Source organism: Megalopta genalis, chromosome 2 (assembly GCF_051020955.1).
Source record: "Megalopta genalis isolate 19385.01 chromosome 2, iyMegGena1_principal, whole genome shotgun sequence".
Taxonomy (NCBI): domain Eukaryota; kingdom Metazoa; phylum Arthropoda; class Insecta; order Hymenoptera; family Halictidae; genus Megalopta; species Megalopta genalis.
The window spans coordinates 39,633,758-39,659,193 of record NC_135014.1 but is presented as its reverse complement, the minus strand read 5'-3'; the positions used below and the strand labels follow the sequence as shown (position 1 = coordinate 39,659,193).

General features: G+C 30.7%; 3 protein-coding genes across 8 annotated transcripts; 2 read left to right on the top strand and 1 right to left on the bottom strand.

The window, feature by feature from the left end:
- Positions 1–351: 351 nt before the first annotated feature.
- LOC117219397 (uncharacterized) lies at positions 352–14,580 on the top strand. 5 transcript variants are annotated; one of them, XM_076519363.1, is made up of 14 exons: positions 352–774; positions 1,092–1,253; positions 1,336–1,533; positions 1,731–1,850; positions 2,262–2,297; positions 3,364–3,475; positions 3,555–3,678; positions 3,754–3,889; positions 4,152–4,208; positions 5,592–5,717; positions 6,379–6,632; positions 6,832–7,019; positions 7,307–7,613; positions 7,645–14,580. In XM_076519363.1, the coding sequence occupies exons 1-13, from the start codon at positions 756–758 to the stop codon at positions 7,605–7,607; spliced, it is 1,833 nt and encodes a 610-aa protein (XP_076375478.1). In that variant the 5' UTR covers positions 352–755; the 3' UTR covers positions 7,608–7,613; positions 7,645–14,580. The 5 variants fall into 5 exon arrangements, with proteins under 5 accessions (XP_076375478.1, XP_033324429.2, XP_033324430.2 ...); XM_033468538.2 differs by having other exon boundaries at positions 7,307–14,580; XM_033468539.2 differs by lacking the exon at positions 2,262–2,297 and having other exon boundaries at positions 7,307–14,580.
- Positions 14,581–20,692: 6,112 nt separating this feature from the next.
- LOC117219440 (chymotrypsin inhibitor) lies at positions 20,693–21,803 on the top strand. The gene is made up of 3 exons (XM_033468602.2): positions 20,693–20,848; positions 21,390–21,493; positions 21,592–21,803. Exons 1-3 carry the CDS (start codon positions 20,734–20,736, stop codon positions 21,670–21,672), a joined length of 300 nt encoding a protein of 99 aa, XP_033324493.2. The 5' UTR covers positions 20,693–20,733; the 3' UTR covers positions 21,673–21,803.
- Positions 21,804–23,199: 1,396 nt separating this feature from the next.
- On the bottom strand, positions 23,200–24,705 carry LOC117219405 (chymotrypsin inhibitor). Of its 2 annotated transcripts, XM_033468548.2 has the most exons (4): positions 24,554–24,674; positions 23,876–23,932; positions 23,656–23,765; positions 23,200–23,424 (listed from the first exon to the last, which is right to left on the bottom strand). In XM_033468548.2, exons 1-4 carry the CDS (start codon positions 24,603–24,605, stop codon positions 23,335–23,337), a joined length of 309 nt encoding a protein of 102 aa, XP_033324439.2. In that variant the 5' UTR covers positions 24,606–24,674; the 3' UTR covers positions 23,200–23,334. The 2 variants fall into 2 exon arrangements, with proteins under 2 accessions (XP_033324439.2, XP_033324440.2); XM_033468549.2 differs by lacking the exon at positions 23,876–23,932 and having other exon boundaries at positions 24,554–24,705.
- Positions 24,706–25,436: the final 731 nt, after the last annotated feature.

Genomic DNA, 25,436 nt, shown 5'->3' with positions numbered 1-25,436 from the left:
GTTTATTATTTGCTACGGATTGTAGAGATTCATGTAATAAATTAAGAACATACATAACTATACCAAATATTAGACTGATAGGTGCATAGGACCAATCTAATATCTCCAATTATTAACATAATTTGTAGATTTTTGTTAATATTTCGATAATGAAATAGATATTTTTTGTACTTATAAATTACGTAAATTATCCCAATTTTTAAAAATCACTCAGCGTGTATTTATTGGTAAATATTTACGTCATAATCGAACAATTATGAATTCAGTCACTCTGTCATAGAACTTCTGTGACGAATTCGACTCACGAAAACAGAGGTGACGTAACTGGAGCACACATACGTCATAGTCAAATATAAATATGGCGTAGGGCGGTGCCATGTGTCATCATTACGATCGATAATTGTTCTTTGGATAAGTAGCGCTTAAGTCGATCGGATGCTCTTATTTATGCTTCACGTGAATGAATGTTTATCTATTTTATTATGCTCGTTACGTTTCAAGCATTGTTGTGTTTCGAGTACATGAGAAAATGTTGATTCAATAGAAGAAAGAGGTTAGCCAGCGCTCTCATTTTGACAGGCGCAAGTCACAGACTGTGGTGGGACAATAAAGAAGTCGGTTAACAAGCCGTGCACCAGTCCGTGTTTATTCATCGTTAACACAGCACAAGATCGTGTTTTACTGCTACTCCAGTGTTTTTGTTTAGTGTTACAAGTTATTTTGTTTAGGTACAAGATAGAAGAAGAACTACAAAAATGGGTGATTGTAGAACAGGTGAATCATCATAACTATTCTGAAATGAGTTTTTTTTTTAAATAAAGTTCTATGACTTGCATATTACAACTGTCTAAATAATACATTCATTGCAAGATATCAGAAACATTTTTGATACTAGTTTGCATACATGTACGTACATTCATTTATTTGTAGAACCTCTGATAAGTTACAGGATATGTGATAAACTATACGTGAAAATAGACACATAATTCTTTAATTCTCACATTATTTAGTCTATACTATTTTTTTAACTATGTGTAATTACATAAGTCATGAACATTGGCTTATACTTTTCATACATCTTTATTTAACAGAACACATTGTTATGACTCCAAAATGCAAGACAGCAAACTCTACAACAATTATAATAGAAAGACAAGCTTTAGAACCACCAGCAGAGAATGGAAATGAAAATAATGTTCATGTTGCTGGAGGCAATCACAAGGGAATAGTTATTAACAAACAAGCTGCAGCTGGTACATAGATTTGTTTACAATGTGTATGATATTAGAATATTGCTAATATGTATGAAATATCATGTTGGAAAATTTGTTATAGTTACAAATGGTGAAGTACATCCAGCACATCTTTGCTTGCAATTTAGAGTATTCTTAGTGAGTGGTCAAACTGGAAAGCATACTCAAGAATCCAGAACTTTGCAGTTTTGGTTTATAGATGTGCTTTCCGAGGCTGAACATCCAAGTGTAGCACAAGAATTCTTTAGAGAGTTAGTTAGTCCTCAAGAATTTCCACGAGGTAAGAGTTATTTAAAAGAAAATCTTCTATAATTGTCTCTTTCTATAAATCACAAATTATTTTTAACTATATGCATGATGTATTATTCATAATATCTGTGTAATGTATTAAATATCTTAATTAAGCTTCTTAGCTTATAATGATTATTAATACAATAGAATAATGGTTTCATAAAGTAGTATATACTTTTGTTGCAGATTATGTTGGATTTATTACAAAAATAATGAAACTAATGTTACACAAATATCCTAGTATCAAAAAGATAGAAGTAGAATTGAAGCAGTTAGAGGAACCAGTCAATCTTCCAGCTAGGCCATGTAAGTAGAATATTAAATAAATATTTCTTATGTTAATAAGTCATATTAGTTAATATTTGAAAATTTATTAAAAATAAATTTGAATACAGAATCATTTATGCAGTTGGTTGATTTCATTTCAATTACTGATTTATTGTACGTTAAAATATAATTCTCATTTTAATGAAATAACTGTCAAGTAGGCAGTAGCAGCAAGATTTATTTGATTAGGCTCATTGAACTAAATGGTTCTTCATTGAAAGATGCTGCAGTAATACTGCTTCAGTGTACACTGTAACTGATACCAAAGGAAGTCCACATTCACATTTGTATAACTCATTTTATTTATTCACAATGGCTTGCATATTTTGTATTATCTTCTAATTGGTTGTGTGGAATAAAAATTTTATTTTAAATCTTTGTTATTCACAGCTAATACTGGTCATATACTGTTCACACTCCCTCCATGTAAGAATATTTGGAAATCAGGTTGGAGAGAATGAAAAAAGTTGTATATTTTATTACAATTCTGTATTATTTATATGAAACTTTTTACATACTGTCTATCACGTAAAAAGAGTAATTATTTCATATTTGCCGGTCAAAGTTTAATGAAAAGATTCATCTGCTCAAGTATCTAGAATGAATATATCTTATCATGAATAAAATTTGTTTATTAACATTTCATTTTTATGTGAAGTATAGGAAGAAAGAAAAAGGAAAATAAATGTGTTTCATTTGTGTATTGACCGGTAGATATACATTATGCTGCTTCACACAAAGCAATGATAACCATAACAACAATGGCTTAACACAATTTGTTTTTTACTTTTCAAATTGCATTAGTATATTCTTATAAAGCATTCTAAAACGTTTCACTGAAAAAGTGTGTAACAGAAATTCAAAACATCTTGACTCTATTTTATTTCCTGTGAATGATCTTCAAATTAACAGAAAAGTTTTGTTTAATCATATTTTTTAACTAGAAAGCATTTCTACAGAACTGCATGACTATTAACAAATATTTATTACTATCTATTATTTCAAAATATCCAATATTTTTAACTTAAATTACCATGAATATTCATCTTTAATTTACTATGTGTTTAAAATTTAGTATGTATTTATTCACGTTAGACACGGTATAAATTATTTAGTGGTCTCTCATTACTATGCTACCATATAGAGAAGAAATACACCCATAAAAAGTACTCACCTTGTACTCATAATCGTTTACTGCCATTTAAGATGCATAGATTTCACTTCTGTGTAGGCAATCCTATTAAAGGAATTAGTAGTGCAAGTTGAGACCTAGTTTTAAACCACAAATACAGTTCTTTTAATTGTTTGTAATGTGGTAGACAAACATTTAGCATACACAAATTGTAGCTATTTAATTTTCAACATTTTGTTTGATTGCAAAGCTAATTATGTATAATTTACTCAACTTCAAGCAATTATATGCTTTACAAGTTTACAAATTCACATCATATTATTATGTCACATTTTAATGTTCTACTTCTTTGTTGAACAGTATCTACGGATGAAACAGTCTTGGGTCAAGTTATTGAACTTACATTGGAAAAAGTGTTAGAGTTGATCGAATCTGCTTATCCAAACCCAGTTACAATAACTGACTTAGCGAAGTAAGACTTAAGTAAGACTTGAGTATTTGATATTTGATTAAAAAAACAAATATTTAAATGTTATAACTTTTTTTTACAGAGAACATGGTTGGGATCCTCCAGCTGTTGAAGCAAAATTAAAAGAATTGCAAGAGAAAGGTGTTGTGAAAGCAATGGATCATGGAGCTTTTACAAGAGTAGTACATCAAGATACACAAATTCAAGTAAATTTCACTTAGATGCATCACAGTCTAAAGCAATAGTTAACAGTATAAGAATATTTTATTCTGCATTTTTAGGTGGTAAAGCAAATGCCAACAATGGCAAGTGCAAAACAACCTACTATAGCCATCATTACAGCACAGTATTGTGAAAAACTGGCAGTTGATTCGATGATTGAAAATAAAGAAACTTACGTCCGTTACACTACTGTTGGTAAGATATCAATTATTTCCATTTCATATTATTTCTATCGATTATGTGTAATTCTATTGTATCAATGGAGCAGAGAACTTATGTGTATGTATAAATATACAAAGGACGCTTAAGTAAATATTAGTTAATCCTTGTGTTATTGGGAAGTCATAAAATAATTCTAGTTAGAAGTATTAATTTTAAGTATTATACGCGAATCAATAAGCTAAAGTAGATACCGTGTTCGAAAAATTTGTGTATTTCACAATGCATGAAACTTCAGGTACGACAAACTCAACAGACGCAACAAATGGAGCACTGCGTGTAACATGCCGTTTTGGTAAAGTAGTTTGTAAAATAGTTCTTTTTCCGTTTCAATGTCACATAAATGTTATAGCTTGCCAATTGCTTGAATTGAAGAACCATTTTACTACATAAAATATGTCATTCAGAAGCATTTTTATTAAAATATTGTTTTCATCATAACAAGAAGAATATTTATTAATTGTTATCATATTGTACGTGTCATATATCAGGTTCACAGTGTCATTTCACGTTTTCAATGATGGGTCTTCAAGTTGTTTAAGCATATTGCAACGTATACTAGGTCCAAAACGTTCGAACGGATGTCGAACATACTCAAGCTGCTTACGGCTTGAAATGGATTAAATGTTTGTATCATCTCGAACACTTGGATATATATAGTTGAACAACTGTGAAATTCGGAATCTTCAAAGTCGACTTCCTGTGCACATGTACAGCAACAAATTTTTCAAGAGAAATAAATTTTTCTTCTAGAAAATATATTTTGGACTTGGATTTGATAAAAACAATTTATGATGACTTTGGCTCATCATTAAGAAAACAAGTTTTTGAAAATGTTTAGAATTTAAATTTGTAATGGATTGATGACTGATGAATGATTCGATTTGTTTTTGTCCGGAAAATTCTAAGTTTGCATATTTAGAATGACACATGTTTTCTGGTCTTTCATAGTTTCAATGATTGTGAGGAAAGAAAAGGCACGGAGAACCAAACAGAAAACATTCGAAGCAAAAAAATATTCAACTCTATTCAAACATTCGAGATGATTCAGAATTGTTCATGTCTATTCAAGTTTTAAAAGATCATTACACTTCATATTGAAATGTTTACATTTTCAGGGATATTCATCAAATAAATTGATTCTGCTACTTATACATTTTGAAAGGGCATAGTTTAAGTTCATTTACATATAAGTTTGGTTTTCTTCTTACATTTCTTCTGTTTCTTTCTTTGTGTTGTTTGTTGGGGGGTGGATATTGGCTGTTATGTCATTTTGTTTTGTCCCCTTAAATACGACTGATATTAATCTTTCATGATAATTCTTTCTGATTATGAGATACACAACTAATAACATAATATTTTGTATAAAGTAGTTCAGAAATTTTATGATTTACAAATGCAACCAAGTTATGCTAGTTATTTGTCACTTCTTAAAAAGTATATTTAAGATACTAATGAGTGTTCAAATGACTCATTGAACCACATATTCAGTAATAGATACTGAATATAATTGCATCTGTATGGAATGATTAATTTTTAAATGATTTATTCACATATAACACAGGTTTGATATCAGTCTGCAGATAGTAGCACAGTGCACATGTATCATACACAAATTTTCAATTTTTTGGCAATATAAAATCGTGACAATACAAACTGTGATTACTTTTTGTTATAGGAGAATCAAATGTTTATACATTAGGCAATATTGGTGCACACAGAATTGTATGCACAAAATTGCCTACTGTAGGCCATACCAGAGAAGCAATGACTGCAGCAGGAAATACAACTACTAGATTACTGGGTAAATGTTACTCCAAATAGTTACTCTATTTTCAAATACAATTATTCATAATAACTGATTACAAATATATTTTAAAACTTTCGTAAATGAGAAAGGTTTGTGATTTATAGAGTGATAGTACTTGCGAAATGATGTAAAAAAGTATGGTTGTCAGTGAATATGTATCAAAAAATGAATGATTGCAAAGTTGTAAACAAGTTTTTATTTTAGTTGAAACAATTGGCTTTGACGTTTTGAAAGTTATCATACCATATAGGAACAATGGATTGTCTGTTTTCAGCTTTACACGTTCATATCATAATACAGGATTATCTTATTAAATTTTTTTTTAAGAAGAAATGATAAGGTAATCCATTGTTTTCACACGGTCCAGTGGCTCTCATGACGAAAAAATCACTTCAAGCAACACAAAAGATTGTTTATAACTTTAAAAAATATGGATATTTTATTTTTGCTTCGTGGTACGTTTTCTCCACCATTTAGCGAGTATTTATTTATCTTAGAAATCGAATTCTTTTTTCTTATCATCCTATATAATTGAGGTTTCTAAGATTGTATTTCTAAAAACCCAAAATTGAGGAAATTATGGTGATTAGTTTGCGCTTCGGAAAAGTTCATTTATTAATTTTGTAACTCACTAACTATTCAATTTCTTATTTAGGAACATTCCAAAAAGTGGATTTTGTGTTTTTAATTGGAATTGGAGGAGGTGTACCTCATTACACTGACTATAATAAACACGTCAGACTTGGGGATGTTGTTATTTCGCATCCTACTCCTCTCAACAATAAATACATTTATGTATACTGTGAAAGTGCAAAAATGCACGAAAGTGGTAATTACCATTTCGAAACTAAGGAATATTGTCCACCAAATTTATGTCTTCAAGAAATAGCTGCAAATCTTAAAGAACAGGTACATTATTGTTGTTTTACAGAATTTTATTGAGTTGCAGTAAATTCTCCCCAATTGTCCTTCAGTTTGTAAATAAAAATGGACAATTTGGAAAGATGAAATATGACCAAATTGTCCATTTTTATTTATGAGTTAAAGGACAATTGGGAGGACTTTACTCTATATGAATTGATTACTTAGATGTTATATGATTTTGTAGTCTGAAAACGAAACAAATCCTCCATGGCAAATGTACCTGAACGATGGCTTAGATATTTTGAGCAATCAAACGGAACACGATTTTAAAGCGCCTCCACCAGAATCAGATAAATTGTACATGGCTATTGGCGAAAGAGATGTTATTGAAGTGGCTCATCCTACTGCTCCTTCAGATGCGACGAATAAAAGGTTATTATTTGTATCTTTTATACGAACTATAGCATTTGTTTTATTAGGACATCTTTCTTTTCTCTCTTAAATATTTGACTTTCGAAAAATGCTTTGTGTTTTAATGGTAATAGATACGCAGTTTCTTGATCTTAACGCATTTGTTTAATCTTAAAATACTCTGTGTAAATGTAAACGGTAACTGCATAACTGTTATTACAAAGACGTCAAGCGTTTTTAAAGGTGAAGATATATAAAAAAGTGTTTAGAAATTCTTATCCAAGAGTTTCCTTTGTTCTCTTTTCTAGAACTGATGGTTGTCCTCGAATTCATTTAGCACCCGTGGCATCCGGCAGACATATTGCTCGTGATGACCAACTTAGGCAGAAATTCTCAGCCCGTTTTGGGGCACTAGCTTTCGACGCGGAAATGGATGCTGTGGTCGAAAGTATTTTGGGTAATTGTCGTGAGAGTTTTGCCGTGATTCGCGGTATTTCTGATTACAAAGACGGCTCACGCATAAAAGAATGGCAGCCGTATGCATCTTTGGCCGCTGCCAGCGTGATGAAGTCTATCATTTGCGCCATGGATCCACCAACTAATGTGTAAAATCCAGTATAACATGTTCGCCATTTGCACTTATAAGGTGGACCAACGATTTTGATTAGTTAAAAAATGACCGTAGCTTAAATTAGTGCACGAACTGCACATTTATTACTTAACGAACATTTTTATTTAATTATGCATCATGTTGCACTCAATGCGACACGAATCGGTCATTTATTTTACGATTGACAAGAAAGCGGGATCGTAATAAAAAGGTAATATGATAGTCAGAAAGTATCATGCACAAAGTGCATTTTAATTAAGGTGTTTGTAGCTAATACAAAAAAAAACTCTCTTAGTGGTAAAAAAACGAAACGAATTCGAAACACTTACGCTTCCAAATAATTTGTACATCGCTCAAACAATTTTCTATTTGACTGATGAAAGTAACTATTCTTTTTCCCTACATAAAGATCACCTTTTACATTCTGCATTTATATATGTATTAACATTTTGAAGCTAACTTATCTAGCGTTTTCGTCTACTTATCACGCTAGTTAAATTTCGAACACGTTTTTACAGATTTATTCATATACACTTTATACACTTAAGAGTGCGTCTATTATTACTTTATATTATTTAAATTGAACAATAATCTAAGAGAGAAATCGGTTTAGCGATCCTAAGACTGGTGCCATTTTTATTCTGTGCCGCACACGTAGATTTCATAAAAATCTCTTTTACATAGACGGAAAATTACATAAAGTGAAAACTTATAATATTTTCAAATAGTTTATAGCTTAAGTGTTACTATAATGAGGCTCTTGAATATATCAAATCTTACCGGACAGGCTCCGAAGTATAATAGGGATGAGAACTATTGAAAGCTTTAAATGAAGCCTCGAAGTAGTCAACGAGATGATTTAAGTCTAGAGTATGATACCTGAAATTGGGGGCAGATAGTACATTTGTCAGTACTTGTCTAAACATAATGGAACGCTCGTTACAGTATTGTCCTAAATATTACACGTTTCTCAGAGTATATCGTCGTTTTAAACAGATATATGCACTATACCCATGCACCAAATGCATTTCAAATCTTTTGATTTTTTGGGAGAACGATATGTAAACAAAGTAGTGCTTTAAAAATCTCTCCTTTTCAAGCCTTGAAAAATGAGATTCGTTCCAATTTAGAAATAGTGAAAATATAGAGTAACGAAAATCAAATACAATGTTGTGAAATACGTATCAGTATACGTAACGTAAGTCTACTTTAACAGTTTCCCAATAACATTGTATATCGTCTTATTTTACCAGAAAACTCATCAATTTAGCAGTGGAAATTTGAAATTAAAATATGTAATCATATATGCTACTATATGAAGAGCTCTTGCATTTTTTGGTAAAATGTGACGAAAGTATTACGAAATTACACGATGTTAATCACTGATGACATAGTTTCCATTCCACTCAATTCTCGACATGTATTAATATCACAAGCGCCTTTTTGAAAACTTTAATTACTCTACAAATCAGTCAAACTATTCTTAACGTTAAATCAGCCTATGACTATTTGAGTGTTTCATAAACCAGAACTACTTTTTATGATAACTAGAAACAATCTTCCCAAATCTTTGACATATATTTGAGTCTGCTTCGTCCCGTATCGATCAATTTTGAAATTGCAAATCAAAACATTATAAAGTTTTTCTACTTTATGTGCCATGTTTAATTAATTTTCTACAATATCTATGATTCTAACAACTTTTTTATGGGACATGATACTATAAAACCCGATCGAACTGTATGCTTCTGATGAGAATGGAAGTCGCAAAAACGGTCATATCATAATAAAAATGGTTCTGGGCCTTGAAATTTACTCACGACCAAAACAAAATTGTGAGAAACTTTTGGCGTACTACTGTATACGCTACCACCCGAGAGTTTGATCGCAGTATCCAGAACATAAATCTTGAACATGATATTTTATGTTTTATATTTTATGTGGCTGCTAGTAAAATGTTTTTTTTTTTTTAAATTCATACTCAGTTTCAAAATGAAGGAAGATAAATTTGAATATTACTACAATTTCTGTGATTTGTTTCTCGGAAGGAGAGAATTGAGGTACATATACAGTCATGATATTTATCCACTTTTTCCAAGTACCTCAATATTGTAAGTAGATTACATATTTTTATTCAAGAATGTGCGGTTCATATTAAATTGTGTCTTCTTTATCAATAGTTTCAATAGATATTCTTCAATGTACAAAGATTTACAGTCTACTCTGTAGGCATTGTGGTGTGGTGGACAGTTATTATGACCGATGGTGTCCATCAAAGTTTCTCCTTTTGAATAACAGCTTATACGAATGTTGATGAACAATATTTGTATCTGAATTTATTTCATTTATATCTAAGAGGCCCACAAATTTGACATGCTGATTTTTCTGTTCTGTTATAATTTCATATTTTAATAAGCTGTTATACATTTATATTTTATTTTGTTATAATATTATTAAGTATTTTCATGTTTTTTCTTAATACCACATACGAATTGGTGCACCAAATTTTGTAAAACTCTGAAATTTGGAAGAGATGTTCGTAACTCTTTGCATTCAATGTTAAGAAAAACGCGATTGAACTTTTGGGCGACAATATATTTACTAAGTGTATTGAAAAACGTACAATTAATTAGCGGTAACTAAAGTGCCAATGTGTTCAACAAATGTATTGCAAAGGTGACGAGAACCTCTTTTAAGAAGATAAATAAACAGTATACTTTAGGCTTAATAGATTAATAATTGGTATGATTAAAATGTTTCTTTACAACGGAAATACAAGTAGTTTTAATCTTAGGGGACAAATGCTAATGAAATTTTCTTAAATATACATTTGCTTCTGTTTTTAATAATCTTGTATCTTTTAGAGGAAGGTTCTCTCCTACTTATGCAGTCAAATCAGTACTGAATTTGCACTGCCTCTTGATAATTGAGACGTACATTTTGAAAACTTTTAAACATTTGAATGAATTTCGAAGGTATCATTACTCTGTTTTAATATAGTTCAACACAACTTCCTCGCATTTCAATGTCTTTCTACATTCTAAAGCACAGGGTAGTATATGGAAATTTTCTATTTAAGTGACATTTAAATATATCGGATTCGAGCATAAATCCAAACAAGTAGAAAAATATTGCTCATATACGAAATCTATAGTTGGTAACTTAAAAGTCTTAAGATTTTGGAATTTAAGTGTGGCTACTGGCCATGTATTTATTTAATTTCTGTATGCTTACTTATTTATTTATATTCATGGAAAATATGATCATATAATAGAGAAAAGACTTTTTCTTTCTTTTCAGAATATTATTTATTTTGTTATTAATTTATGAATATAACGTTGACATATATTTAAAAAGAAAAACAATAAATAGATTTCTAAAGGTAGAAGGACCTCAGATCAATATAATTGACGAAAAGAATCACTTGTTGCACAGATGCACATCTTTCAAATTCTATGAAGTATATAAAAAGCGACTATCGTACGTACATATTACATACTAAGTATAGACAGATAGGTAAACGTAGACATAGACATATTTAATGCATTTATCATATTATAGTTGTAAGACAAAATAGTTGTACTTTATTAAGAACAATAGAAAAGGTAGGAGTGCTCGAAAGTATTTAGTCATTTTGTTACATGCGTGTTTCTGAAAACAAAGGAAATGCAATAACAAAAACCGAGAAGCGTCTCGAATAATTGTAACCATTTTTTATTAGATATACAATTAGAGAAATTCAATCTATAAGTACGTACATTCTGCCTCATCAATAAAAATATCGTTTCACTGCTCTAAACACTTAATTAAATACTTCCGAGTACTAAAGTATAGTGTGGTTTCCACTCATTCTTTTTTCCTGGTTACAGATTCCTATTTAAGGCCTAAACATTATTTACATACAAAGTCTCTTTGCAATTCGTGTTATTAAGAAAATGAGTTCTCTTAATAGTTTCTATGTTTGTTGCAAAATCATTTGGCTTGTTTAAATATTTGATAATTAATTCCTATTCATTATATAATATTTGTTCTATTTTTTTTAGAAGGGAGATATATTGTATAAGATAGTGTCAGAAAGTATAAGAAAGAAAGTATATAAATAACTAATCAAAATGAATGATTTCCATTGTCATTCAATCGAGTATGAGAAGCAAATGCATCCATCCATGGCTAAAAGAAAATCATTATTCTAACACTAGGAGTACCTTGTAAGTCGTAACAGTACATTTATTTGTTATCTTACAGTTATTGAAATAAAAAAAAGATCTATTAGGAAAAATTATTAAGTGAGTTTAAATATGCACAGATCATGATAAAATTTATGCAAAATCTCAATAGAAGATATTAGAAACCGACCGTTTTTAATTCTGGGTACTACTAGTGTTATGGAATGGTAACATCATGTGTAGTTGGGGGTGTAAAAAGTTGAACAAATCAGTTGTCGACGAGCGTAATAACAACACGAGTTAAGGTCTAATTTTACATACGTAAAAGGTGCGAGTTTATCATCGACTGGAACAGGGGGGCAAAATTTTTATGTGGGCTTAAAATTAAATGCGGTACTTATATGTATATACTTTATCAACATAACTTTGACACACTATTTTATAGTGACCTATTGATTTATGAATTGCATTCCCGATCGATGCTACTCTCGTCATATTTTATGTATGCATGGATCTTTATTGAGAGGCTTCTTAGTTAATGGTACAGACTTTGTGATTACGTTCAAAAGGGGCTTTCAGGCTTTCAAATTTTAACCGTCTATTTGCTGATCATTTCTATGAAAGGGAGACACCATGGAAACAATAATATTTGTAACTCACTTTTAAAGAGCGAAATATTTATGTATTAACAAAATACAAACTTCTAATTTGATATCATGAATTTGATAATATCAGGCTTTATGTTTACAATTGGAAAGATTAATGAAAGTTCTATTGTGTAAGAAATTGAGTTAATATTTTTGTTTTCATAGGGACTGTCTTTTAGAGAAGTGAACAATAATATACCTACATATTTGTAATTAGTATCACGCGCGCTTTTAATGCTAGTCGCACTATTGTGTTTTCTTTGTATTTATATGTAGTGCTTACACAGTAATTCTAAGTGTGGCAAATGCAATAGAAATACGTTTATTTACCTTCTATTTAAGAGAATCCTAATATAGCTTCCTGCATAATATACAATATCTTTCAATGATTTTATCATAGGTCGTCTCAAAGTTCAGAATCATTGAAAGTCATTGTACGAGCGCAATGAACTTCGATTTTCTCCAGTTATAAGAGAAATCCTTCAACCCTGCGATCTAACACACTGTAAAACTGTAATAATTAGATAGGTAGATTTCGTTATTCTGAAAATTTGAATTCTTTTAAACTTTTAATTTTGAAAAGGGTCTCGATAAAAGTAAATGAGCAAATTCTTTGTATACCTCTTCGGCCAATATTTATTTTCTTACTTTTCAATCGACTGTTAAAACTATAATAGCTACAAAAACTGTTTATAATGAAAATTTGATGTTTCTTAAGTTTTATAAAATTCCATACGCTTTCAAGAGATCGTTTTACTGATTTAAAAGTCAGTTATCATTAAAAGTAATTATTTTCCGGATATGCTTAAATCCTTGAAGAAAATTTTAAAGCCAAGTATGTGAGTAAATACTTGGGCAAAGTAATTGGCTAATCGAGGTACTTCGGAGACCAGCGAAGTTTGAAAGATAATTCAGATTTTCGGATTATAGAAATTACTTGTGTCATGCGTTTGGTAGTTTCGAGTTCAGACATTTTCCTCGCTAGTAGTTCGCAATAAATATTTGAACTGTTTAAAGTTAGCTCGCTGTTCAGAATTGTTATCGACCATATTAGACCATTTACCATGGTAATATCTAAAATTTTAAGCGACGAATATTCGAACACACTAGACTGGTATTTCTGTCGAACGGAACTTGATGTTTCGAGAACGAAGAATCCAAGCCTCGAGCTTGCAATCGAGTAATATTCCTGCCGACAAAAGAATTCAATGACAGTATCTGAAACCGAGTTTCTGATACTTAAGCTTAAGAGTATAACAGGATAAATGTGCGGGTAGCTATCCAATGTTAACCGCGTCAACATTGGATATCGTTTCCTGTTGGCACCAATATTTGTAGGCGTAGACGCACAATGAAAGGTCAAATATCAAATCTTGGTCACGTGATTATATTAATTACATATGTGCGGACATTTTAAATGAAGCAACGTTGCTGTCAACAGTCGAGTGAAGCATTAACTGTTTGATATATTCGCACAAATCAAATTGGACGCATAATCGGATGAAATATATTCATACTAATGTTCTGCGTGTGGGTGCATCACGGAGCTCAGAAGTTGAAGAACGTTGACTCTGTGTGGTCAGCTTATGTTATTCGTAACATGTGCGGTCTGGTTAGTACTTTCCCTCCGTGCAATTTGGCTGCAACGAATTCTTCCACAGCGTCTGTATTCTTTTCGATGTCAAACGTCAACTTTCGAGCTCCTCGCTGTAGTCGCCTGGCAAGAATGAAAGACGTACATAACTCGTAACATCGATACTGTCAACAATCTGACGAAATGCGCTTTCACGATCGACTATATCAGAAGTATAATAGAATCGAAGATGATCATTGAATTGAAAGAAATTTTGTAGAATTCTATTCAGTGTATTGCGAATGTTCTGGTTACACTTGCGACTACAGACGTTTTATTAGGGTTGTAATATGTCTACAGGAGAAAAGGAAACACAGTGTTGTATCTAATTGTAAGTTACTTCAACGCGAAAGAGAAACTGTGATAATATCTGGGTTTTCCTGCGCGAAGTAAGTTAATACATGGAGGTTCATAATATTGAATAAACGATACCCTTGAAGTTCATTTTCTTATGGAACAGCTGTTAAGGAACTTTATGTAAAATGAGACGGAAATATACATGAATTCTCGGAGCTAGATTGATCAACTGTGTGTGTGTATGTGTGTATTCATTTACCCTGATCATCAATTTAAATTACAGTTTGGTTGAAGATTAGTGATTGTTCTTTACCTATGTACAGGGTGGTTCATCTAAACATTGCCACTTAAATATCTCTTTTAATAGTGATGTTACAAGAAATGTTTCAAATGGAATTTGATCAAGAATCGAATATGGTGCAAAAAGTAGTCTTTTTCAAGGTCAATTTTCAGATTCTTTTTTTATTGCATCGTGTAGCATTGCATGTTATTGCATTCATTTCTAATTTGGGATATCGACAGACAATAATTTCAAGGTCAAGTCATTATACATATCAAGTCATTATACATATGTTTTAACGTCAGCTACATGATGCCGTAAAGAAATACGCACTTATATGCAAATCACCATCGATGACCTTGATAAATCTGAAAAATGACCTTAAAAAAGAAACACTTTCTCCATCGTATTCGACTCTTAATATCAGTTATAGTCCAAATAAGCAAATTTTTCATAACATCAGTAATAGGAGGAGATGTTTAGGTGGCAATGCTTGGAAGGACCACATTGTATATTCAAGGACCAGAAATTCTCCTCGTCGTTGCAGGAATTTTATTGCATAGAATTTATAAGCAAACTGTATTACACGAGTTCGTAATATGCAAGATTGAAATGCTGAGAGATTACACTGTCCGACACGATTTTTGATTTTCTATAGCCACTATGAAATTCTTGTAGAGCTTCATTTCCCGATTAAGGATCCGAAAACCGAATTGCTCTATCGCCTTCAGTTTTCGAAAAAAACGTGTTTTTGTAAAAACCCAAAATTTTCGACAAAAATGACGTATTGCATGAAAAGTAAAAACGTTAGAAAGTTTTAATCGGTGTTAAAAGATAGAGGAGAGTTTCCCGAATATAGTGGTATGAAATTTATTAATTGTTTTTGGTCCTAAATAGCAATAATATATCACAGCTTGGTGATTATTATCCACAGAAATATGTAAAAAAATAGAATAGATTTTGTCGGACAGTGTTATATGCAACCTTTCCTCGAATAACTGTCGCCCGATTCATGATACAATCTTGCGATCATTTCGTTTTACATAGCAATTTGTTTCTATTTTCCCGACAGAAACCGAGGGGAACGATGATTATTAGATTACGAATCATTTTGCAAGTTCTCGTTTTTATAGATTATTTTATATAACCGTCTTTTAATTTAAGCGTTTCTTTATATTTTACTGATTTCAGCTAGTAGTAATGGAGATTATATGATGGCAAGTGAATAAAACCGAACAAGTGTTCCTAAGACTAGTGCTGAAATTATAATTGCAAGCAAAGAGAGTTCACAAAGTGGAATTAATTAAGGAATATTATACTGTATGGTACGAAGTACGTAATTCCATATAGAATGTCCAATAAATAGTTTATTTGACTGACATTGCTCGCCAAATTGAGTAAAATAATTTTCCAGTAATAAGTCGGACATTCAGGATTTCCGGAATTTTAACTCATTTTTAATTATATGGAACATGTTCAACTCACTAAATTACTAAAAACAAGAATATGTTTGCTTTAATTTTCACTTTTATCAATATCTAAATTACTTATCATACAGTTCAGGAGAGTCCACACGACAAATAATTTATAGATTCGCATGCAACTTGCAAAAATAGTTTGATGGAAAAAGTTGACGTTGTTCATTATTTAGAATACATATTTTAGCGTAACACGTAACATTCTCGTGCCCACCGTACATTTACACATTAAGTCAGCGTACGGTTATTTGGGGAATGAGTGTACGTCTAGTGGTGTAGTAAATTTTACTTTTGGGGATGTGTAACATCTCTATGTATGTTTTTGGTCTCCAGCATAAGACCTTCATTCTGGTTGTAGTCGACAAGATAGAACCGACTGCAAAATCAGCTCTTTTTCCACCTATCTTTCTACGAACGTAGCACAGAACTTCATATCCAACTAACTCAGCTCTTTTCGGGGACATTACATTGTCAAAAACGTGGAAACCCCACAAATACTTACTTGACAATAATTGCATACAGTTTTTTAGTGACTGATATAGATTTTTAATACAATTTTTAACAGTGACATAAAGTAACTGTACTTTTTGTCCAAATAAAGTTAATTAAACAAAGTAAGCTCTATTGTAATTAACACACTTCATCAACGAATTACAAGTGCTTTAATTTTATTATAGTTGAAATTAGATGCCTTTAAGTTACTATTGAAAGATCTTTATGCTTTTTAAACAAACATTTATTTTATTTTCAGTATCTTATTATACTGTCGAGTATAAAAAAGTTCGTGTAACTTGAAACCAGGAAATATACATTTATACATATAATTTAACAACGAATTAACAAATTTACGGAAATGCTGTAAATTCTGCATAATCTTCTCGGTTTTAAAGAGGAAACTTCAAAATTACACTAAGCCATGGAAGGTTAGTTTGAAATAACTTTTCATGTAAATAAATTGATCATTAAAATGGCACAATGTTCGTTTAAGCGTCATTTTTCGAACAAATAGTTTTTTGTAATATTGGTAAAAATATGTTTTTTATCGTCAGCCTTAAGAATTAATTTAATTCCATAAGTATGAAAGAATACGTACCAAATATTTTTCCGAGAACTGTATCAAAGATCATTAAAATTAATGTTACGTTAAAACGATATTTCCTCTCTGGAAAATTCTGATATAAATATCAAAGCCTCTTATTACCGCATGTCCTTGCTTCAAACTAGTATCCCGTTACTGTATCACGTATAAATTTACCATATTTCAAAAGATAATAAAAACAATTTAACGAAGATTTCTTCCCGGCAAACAGAGTCTGATGATATTAAAATCGCCATTAAAGTAACAACGGTTTATATATCAAGATTAAAATATGATTAAGATCAGATATGTCATAATAAAATTACGCTATTCGGAAAAATCAAAAATGTTTCGTTTTCCATTTGTAAAAAAGATTCAACTTGAAGCATACATCGGATTTGTAAAATGCCTATTCAGAAATTTAAATTCAACACAGGAAAAACTGCTGTGTAAACGTTAAACAGAAGATCGTAAATAAGTGCTGCACAATACTCGTTTGTATTTCCTGAAGCACACTAGAAATTTAATTTCAAACTGAGTCTAATTAATTTATGAGTTTTCACTTTTAATACACGCGGACGAACTACACCAATTGTGAGCAACTAGTTTTCGTTTTTCGTATTACAGAAGAGTGTTTAAGAAAATTACAAATTATTCATAAGGAACTAATGCGAAGAGAAAAGTAGTACTTGTCGTTGAGAAACTTTGTTTGCGGTGAGAGATAATAAAAGATACTCCCTTAAACATTTTAATCGGTGTGCACGTGTGATTTGTATTTCTTATCACAGTTTTTGCTGTATGTGCATTTGCAACGTTTCTTTGTGTACTTTGTTTCAGTTTAGTCTAAAAATGCAATGATAGTGTACGGGAACATAAAATAGCAACATCTTTTACGAAAGAAGTAATGAATTCCAATGTAATTTAAATTTCTTTTAATATCGGATTCTTTTTAACATCCTCCTTTTAATTTTATAGTCAAGTTGCCAATCTAATTTTAATACTTCTCGACTTTTTTGTTTAAAACAAATAAACAGAAAACATTTTTGTTTATTACGTAGATTGTTGTTAAGCTGTTTGGAATGTATCAAAATTATGAAAATTTGTAGGAAGCACTTTGATAAATGGGGATCGTCATGGTTATTTACGTAAATTATTTTCTTTCACTTTAATTGCTACAAAAAGACCCACGCGTGAAGAGCATAATCGCGACAGGATGCATTAGACGAACTAACGCCTACGGGAAATGCAGATTACTTTAGGCAAGGATTAACACAACTTGTATCTTCAAGTTATCTATTCTCCGGGGACGTGTTTTAACCTAAACTTTTAAGTAGCGATCTATGTCACGTATGCGATCAGGGGAAATTAAGCTAACAAATTCCTCGAAATAGAACGGAACACTATACAGAGACAAGAAAACCTGACAATTAAAGGAAATTAAATTTGAGCTTCACAAGTATTAACTGCTTGTATAGAACAGTTACTAGCCAAGTTACAATTGAATTGGTCTTAAAATTATAATTACAAAGTAATATAATTATAATTAATATAATATAATAATATAATAATATTATTATAATTTGTAATACAGATCTCTATTCAATTAAATTAAAATGTAATTCGCAATTGCAGTTGGAGTATAATTATAAAATATTAAGTAATTAAATTACATTTATTACAAATTACGATGTAATTGAATTGAAATTACGAATTAAAAAATAAAGAATTAATAGTTAATAATAAAGAAGAAAGTATGCAGAAGAGACATAAAATGAGTATACTGAAGAAAAACGTAAAAATGCATCTCTCTAATTTGAAGGAATGTACAGTAAATTTTCTCCAATTGTCCCTCAGCTTGTAAACAAAAGTCGACAATTTAGGAACAGGAGATATGATTATTCCAGCCTTGCGGTTCGTTTTTATAGTTGTTGAGAATCTCATTTCTCCATTTTCGTGAAGAAGTTATAAACAATATTTCTATAAGCCAACGTAGCGTTCGTAGAGTTGATATTGATACATTAAATCCAGTTTTGCGTTAACTATGTTATTTCGCGACCAACTTGCTTCTTCTTATTCTTCGTTGTCATTAAACACAGCGACAGGTGTCTCTCTTAAATTCACGTCAACGTGGTGTTTGTATGCGAAAAATAAGATGGCATCAAAAGACATCTCTTTTCGTTGCAAACGCCACTGAAGGAAACGAGTCAGGAAGAGACTCTCGAGGAGAGTCGAAAATATATGTTTGACTATAATATAGGGTGTCTCAGCTAAAGAAGATCATCTACGATACTGAACAAATGTATTCGGACACCTTTTAAAATGCAATCATCTTTTTAAAACTGGACTAAATTACTTGAACGTTTTAGATGATAGGAAGAGTAGACTACTAAAACACTTCTTTTTTAAATTTTAGTATTACTAGGATAACAAAAATTTTATAAATACATTTCATAGATCTTGGTAACTTGTATACATGCTGAAAATTTGATTAAAATCAATGAAAGATTTAAGAAACTGTAGATTTTTGACAGTTGGTCAGAAGTGTCAAAAAACAGGACAAAAGTTACCGAGATTTTTGTTATAGGCTCAAGTGGGAAAGTTAAAAAACGTGAGTTTCTTATTTTTTTTGTTATTCTAAGTAATAGCAAAATTTAAAAAAAGACATTTTAATTATTGTTCACTATTTAAAGAAAATTCAAGTCGTTCATTTGTCCGGTACTGTAAGTATCTCTTCGAATTATGGTTATGTAAAAAATCATTTTCATGTTTTTATATATTTTTATTATATTATTAAGAATTGCGTGCAGACCTAAATGATCTCTATAGTTTTCGATTGTTCTCTTTTCGAGAACAATATTATTTACTGATAAATAAATTAGTAATCAATCGAGAATTATCACACTTAGATTAGTAGATGATCAAACAAACAAACGCATTTATTGATCAATTTCACCGAGCTATAAAAATTTACGTAGTTGCATGCAAAAAAACGCGATGAAAACACGAACAAAAATGACACTAGAAAAATTTTGTTGTCCTTGATGTACGAGTCATTCTGTACATTAGGTGTCATTTTCTATGTACACATACTGTCTACCGTGTAATTAGAAACGTCTAATATTAACTGTAATTTCAGTTCCCGGAATCTATCCTTATTTACAACCTTATGTATCCAAGGCAGAGGAAATAATATTTGAATTTCTCGCAATCTGATAATTATCAGTTAATACCATTAAACTTCACGGGAGACTTTTTATAATGTAACAATTCAATTGTTACTTCAATATGCTTCAATTATTGAAGCATATAACTAAATGAAGACACGATAAAATGCAGATATCGAGTCAGTAAATGAAATGATTTCATTTTTTATTGCGACGAATAAATAAAAAGTCAAATTACTTCTTCCATATCTACAGCAAACATGCAGCGAAGGAAAAATTCATTCACCAGGAAATGTTTTACACTGTTTACTTTAATTGTTTGCAAGTATTAAGATAACCTGCACATAACAATCGAATCACGACTTTTTGGGGTATATAAGTTATGTGTCCGGTCAACCGATATCAAACTTGCTTGAAACGTTGTACGAACCACTACAAGATCAAGATGTCTCGTTCCATGATGTTTGTGTTCATCGTCGTTGCAGTATTATGTGTTAGTGAGTATCAAAGTTGTCAAGTGTTTCATTATTAGTAATAAGTTAGCGATAGTAATAAATATTGTTTATTAATTGATTTATTATTACTGCTCGGATACTACGTATGTAATTCTGATTCGATTGCTGAAAAACATTTTAAATTATAATGTATTACCAGATTTGTATGTATGTGCGATTTTTGCGAAGTATCTCCCATACAGTAAATTCTACCTAATTGATGCTCAGATTGTGCACAAGAATGCACAATCTTTAGGGAGAATTTACTGCAATTCTCTTTAGGGAGAATTTACTGCAATTCTCTTTAGAGAGAGGGAGAATTTACTGCAATTCTCTTTAGGAAGAATTTACTGTATTCTGGTGTTACCTAACTATTTTGTTATTTGTTCTATAAGAGTAATAGAAACACATATTTATTCAGTGTTTTGGCTATTCATATTAGAACATCGTACATTCAAAAACTCAGAGTCCGTCATTTTATGGTAATTCTTAGTAGTAAGAACACTTTTTTGGATTCCAATCGATCATTTAACACAATTTTCAGCGGTTGAGTGTAACAAATGGTGTCCACCGAATGAAGTTTGGAACGACTGTGGCACTGCCTGTCCAAAAACTTGCGAAAATCCTAATCCACAAATTTGTACTGAGGTTAGTATCAACAACGTACAAAAATTCTAATCAGTCGATTTAGTTTGATTAATTAACATTCGTCGAATTTTTTCCGATTATGCGCTTCTGTGTTTCAGCAATGCGTTATCGGCTGTCAATGCAAGGACGGTCTTGTGAGAAATAAGAATTGGAAGTGTGTTCCGAAATGGAAATGTTAATCATCTATCAAATTTGTGATTCCAGTGATGTCAATTGTTATATTACTCAACATTATGTTATAATTAGTTTCGTGTTACTATTGCATGTTACTTCGATAAAGATAAAATAAAGAATTTTAATTAGCATACAACACCTGCATAAAATTTATTTCTGCTTTCCTGTTTAAAAAGATATCGTTGAATAGTTCTTATAGAACTGGGATTACTGAAAATGTATTTATTAATGCGATATCTAGACTGCGGAAGAAACGCATTTATGACAGAGACGGAAAGTAATTACGATATTTATAACAGTGGATAAATTCTAATAATTGAAGAGTATAGTGGTATGCGTAATTATAGACTCGAAGTAACTTTTACATTGTTACTGATATTTAAACAAAAACCAAAACAACTATATCTGTATATTTCTCTTTTCTATTATTTCTAATATAATATATAAATATATAAATATAATGTTTTGTTAAGTTTTTGTTTAAATATTACTAAAAATGTAAAAGTTACTTTGCGTACATAATTATTCATACCACTGTATCTGTACTATTGAATAATTAGTCTAAAATTTTTACTATTAGTTATCAAAGAAATGATAGAATGTGTATCAGTTGCAAATGAAGCAGATAATTTTTAGTTTGAATAATATGTTACATAAAATTTGTAAGAATAATTGGTAAAGCCAAAAAAAGGAACTACGAAGACACGTATTTTTAAATTGGTGAATAATGGAGCATTCATATTGTATGGAAAATAATGTATTCTAGGAAACAATAAAATTAAATCTCCAGATTTTTTACAAAGCTTCTGCTTCATGTAGGTACATCAGAGTATATGACATCAACATGTTTGCTTTTAAATTTCCAAAAAAATGTCACTATTACAAATTTATGTTTTTTTTTGTGTGCTTCTTGTAACAACTCAACTGTACGTTTGAGTATCTTTATATAAAATAAGATAATTTTTAACTATTTCTATTAACTTTTCTACATTCATTGTCTTTTGAAGTTGCGAATTCTTGTAAGATATGCTGCTTTCATGTTGCTAACTACAATGCCATCATAAACAATACTATAATTACAGATTATGTAAAGGAAGAAGTTATATAGTGGTTGTATTTTTCATTGTTATGCAGCATATGCTTGCTTGTGGTGTAATTTTTATAATACTGACGAATTTTGTGAGCCGCTTCGTTTGTAAAATATGCTAAAGTTAACAAAAATTGAACGTACATATAATTTTTTTAATTGACTTTTTTATCTACGTTTAATTTTTGTTGAGTTTAACATATTTGACTAACGAAGTAATTTACAATAAAGAAACCACAATTGTTTTTATTTTTTGGATTGAAGTTTGTTACAACCTTTATTTCAGATTAAAATAAATTCTATATGTACAAATAAGGATCATATACATTTTTTCATGCATGCATCGTTTTTAACAGCTTTGGGAAGTGACGCACGTATGTTTCACGATGATACTGCATTATTCTACATTATAAGATGGAAAATAAAGGCGAAGTTCATACATATGTGCTATGTTAAAGAAGTGTATTTATAGAAAAATTACAATTTCTTTCCTCTTCCTCAGTAACACAAAAAGGTAATCATAATTCGATTTTGAGGGATGGAATATTTAATAAGCGAAATCAATAGATGATTTTGATTATTACAATTGTGGACATTTGTCTACCGTAACGCATTCGCCTTCATCATTCAGCACAAAACCATTTTCGCATGCACAGTTTGCAATACAACCCTGTAACAAAAATACGAGTTCAGATTATATACATTAATTAATATTTCAATAAACTCTTTGAAAATTGCGTTCGTTATAATTGGAATACAGTTAAATGATACAACAACAGCGATAATTTGATGCAGAACGATTAATGAATAATTAATTTATTAATTTTTATTGAAATAGTTTTCTATATCGTGGCACTAATTCGCAGGTAAACCAAATAGAACGACGTATTTAAGTTCTAACCGAAAAAAAGGGAGGACAATGGATTCCTGTAGGATTTGTGCAGGTTGCTGGACAGAGAGATACGCAAGACGACCAAACTGCATTCTTTTGGCAAGTTACCTCGGCCATTGCTATAATTAAAAGGACAATTTATTAGTATAATATTTTTGTAACATATATATACGAAAATATTTTTGGTAACAATATCTTTGAAATTAATTAGGTAGCGCCAAAATGTTACCGTCACAACAAAGAGGACTTTCCGGTTTTTCAACTTGGTTTTTAGTTGGGCAATCTTCTACAATTCAAAAATCAATTTTAAATGCGATAAACCAGGTTGAAATGCAGAAATTATTGTATAAAAATTAATTGTTTTGCAAATGCATTTCATTATTCTTCTGTGGCAGCACTTTGATCAGTCATAATTCTGTGGTCACTTTATGTTTTCTAAGATTAGAAGAACAATACTAAAAGAAATTTAGAATAATTTATATTTTCTGTAGATTTTAATTATTATTAAATTTCTTCCATTTATGTTTCTTTATAAAATAAGTAGAATAAAAATTATTAGTTTATTTTGTTCAAAATGTTTTTTGCGCGATTAATAATTTTTGAGTAATTTAGATTTGTCACGTTAGGGAGCCATTCTGTACACTAAATAAATTGAAAATGTTCCACATAAACGCGGACATTTCGCTTCCGTTTTAATTACGCTTTCTTTTTCTCTTTATACAAATTTGGAAACCAGTATTTTAGAACTATTGACACTTATAATCAAATTTTATCAAAAGAATTTTTGTATGAACCTTAATAACGAAAAATTTTCATGATATCATTTATAATATTTACGGATAGTTGATAGTGAAATATTTCATAAAAGTTCTATCATAAAACCATGTTTTCTAACTTCAATACTCACCAGCGTGTACCATCAGGAATACAGCGAACAATACAAAAGTAAAATATGACATCTTTACTTTGCAAAATTGAACATCGAGTGTTTCTAGTAGATTTGATGGCACCTTGAAGTTCGTTTTACGTTTATATTCACGCTTCGCGGTCATATGTAAATATTAGCACATTACCAGTTAGATAAGCACAGTAAAAAACGTTTCTTAGCTATTATTGCAAGCAATTACTATAGATTAGATTATCAGCTGTATATGTAAGTTAGAAAAGACCAATATTAATGTGACGAATTCTGTAAGATAACGATCTGCGCCATTATATGTTTATGTTTTTCGTATACCTTGATGGTGGTAGATAACGACAATGCAAATGCTAATCTTTTCGCTTAGATTTTGCACACTGGTAGAGCTCATAAAACTGAAGCTAATGATATCCGGTTTTGGGTGCAGACGGCTTTTAGTTTTTGAGATATTTAATGTTGAAGTTGGTGAAGGAAACAATAGGATTGAGGGTGAGTGAGTCTTCTCATAGTTGTTTACTTTTCCTTACTCCAACACTTGTGTGCACTTCTCTGACATCTTCGTCTCCCCATCCTGCCGCATGCTGCCGCGGCCCGAAATCCAATTTATCTTTCTGGATTTGTGACTGACAACTTTAACGTTAAATATCCGAAGAACTATGAGTCATCTGCATGCAACACCGAAGAGTTTTACGAGCTCTACCACTGTGCGAGATCTCATCAAAAAGTGAGTGTCACGCCTGGGGATCTCTCCTTCGTAGATGGAATATATTATAGGAATAAGAAATAATGACGGGAATGATGCGTTTTGGAACGAAAAAAAATAAAATATATTTACATATTATATTAATCACAAATTGTGAATCGTGTTCTG

Excerpts from the sequence above, each read along its gene's own strand:
- LOC117219397 (XM_076519363.1), top strand. Across the intron at positions 2,298-3,363 it reads ACTGTTCACACTCCCTCCAT|TATCTACGGATGAAACAGTC; the intron begins GTAAGAATATTT and ends TTTGTTGAACAG. Across the intron at positions 3,476-3,554 it reads ACAATAACTGACTTAGCGAA|AGAACATGGTTGGGATCCTC; the intron begins GTAAGACTTAAG and ends TTTTTTTTACAG.
- LOC117219440 (XM_033468602.2), top strand. The coding sequence starts at position 20,734 with ATGTGTCCGGTCAACCGATATCAAACTTGCTTGAAACGTTGTACGAAC. Across the intron at positions 20,849-21,389 it reads CGTTGCAGTATTATGTGTTA|CGGTTGAGTGTAACAAATGG; the intron begins GTGAGTATCAAA and ends CACAATTTTCAG. Across the intron at positions 21,494-21,591 it reads ATCCACAAATTTGTACTGAG|CAATGCGTTATCGGCTGTCA; the intron begins GTTAGTATCAAC and ends TCTGTGTTTCAG.
- LOC117219405 (XM_033468549.2), bottom strand. The coding sequence starts at position 24,698 with ATGACCGCGAAGCGTGAATATAAACGTAAAACGAACTTCAAGGTGCCA. Across the intron at positions 23,766-24,553 it reads ATTCCTGATGGTACACGCTG|CAATGGCCGAGGTAACTTGC; the intron begins GTGAGTATTGAA and ends TTTTAATTATAG. Across the intron at positions 23,425-23,655 it reads ATTGTCCTCCCTTTTTTTCG|GGTTGTATTGCAAACTGTGC; the intron begins GTTAGAACTTAA and ends TTTTTGTTACAG.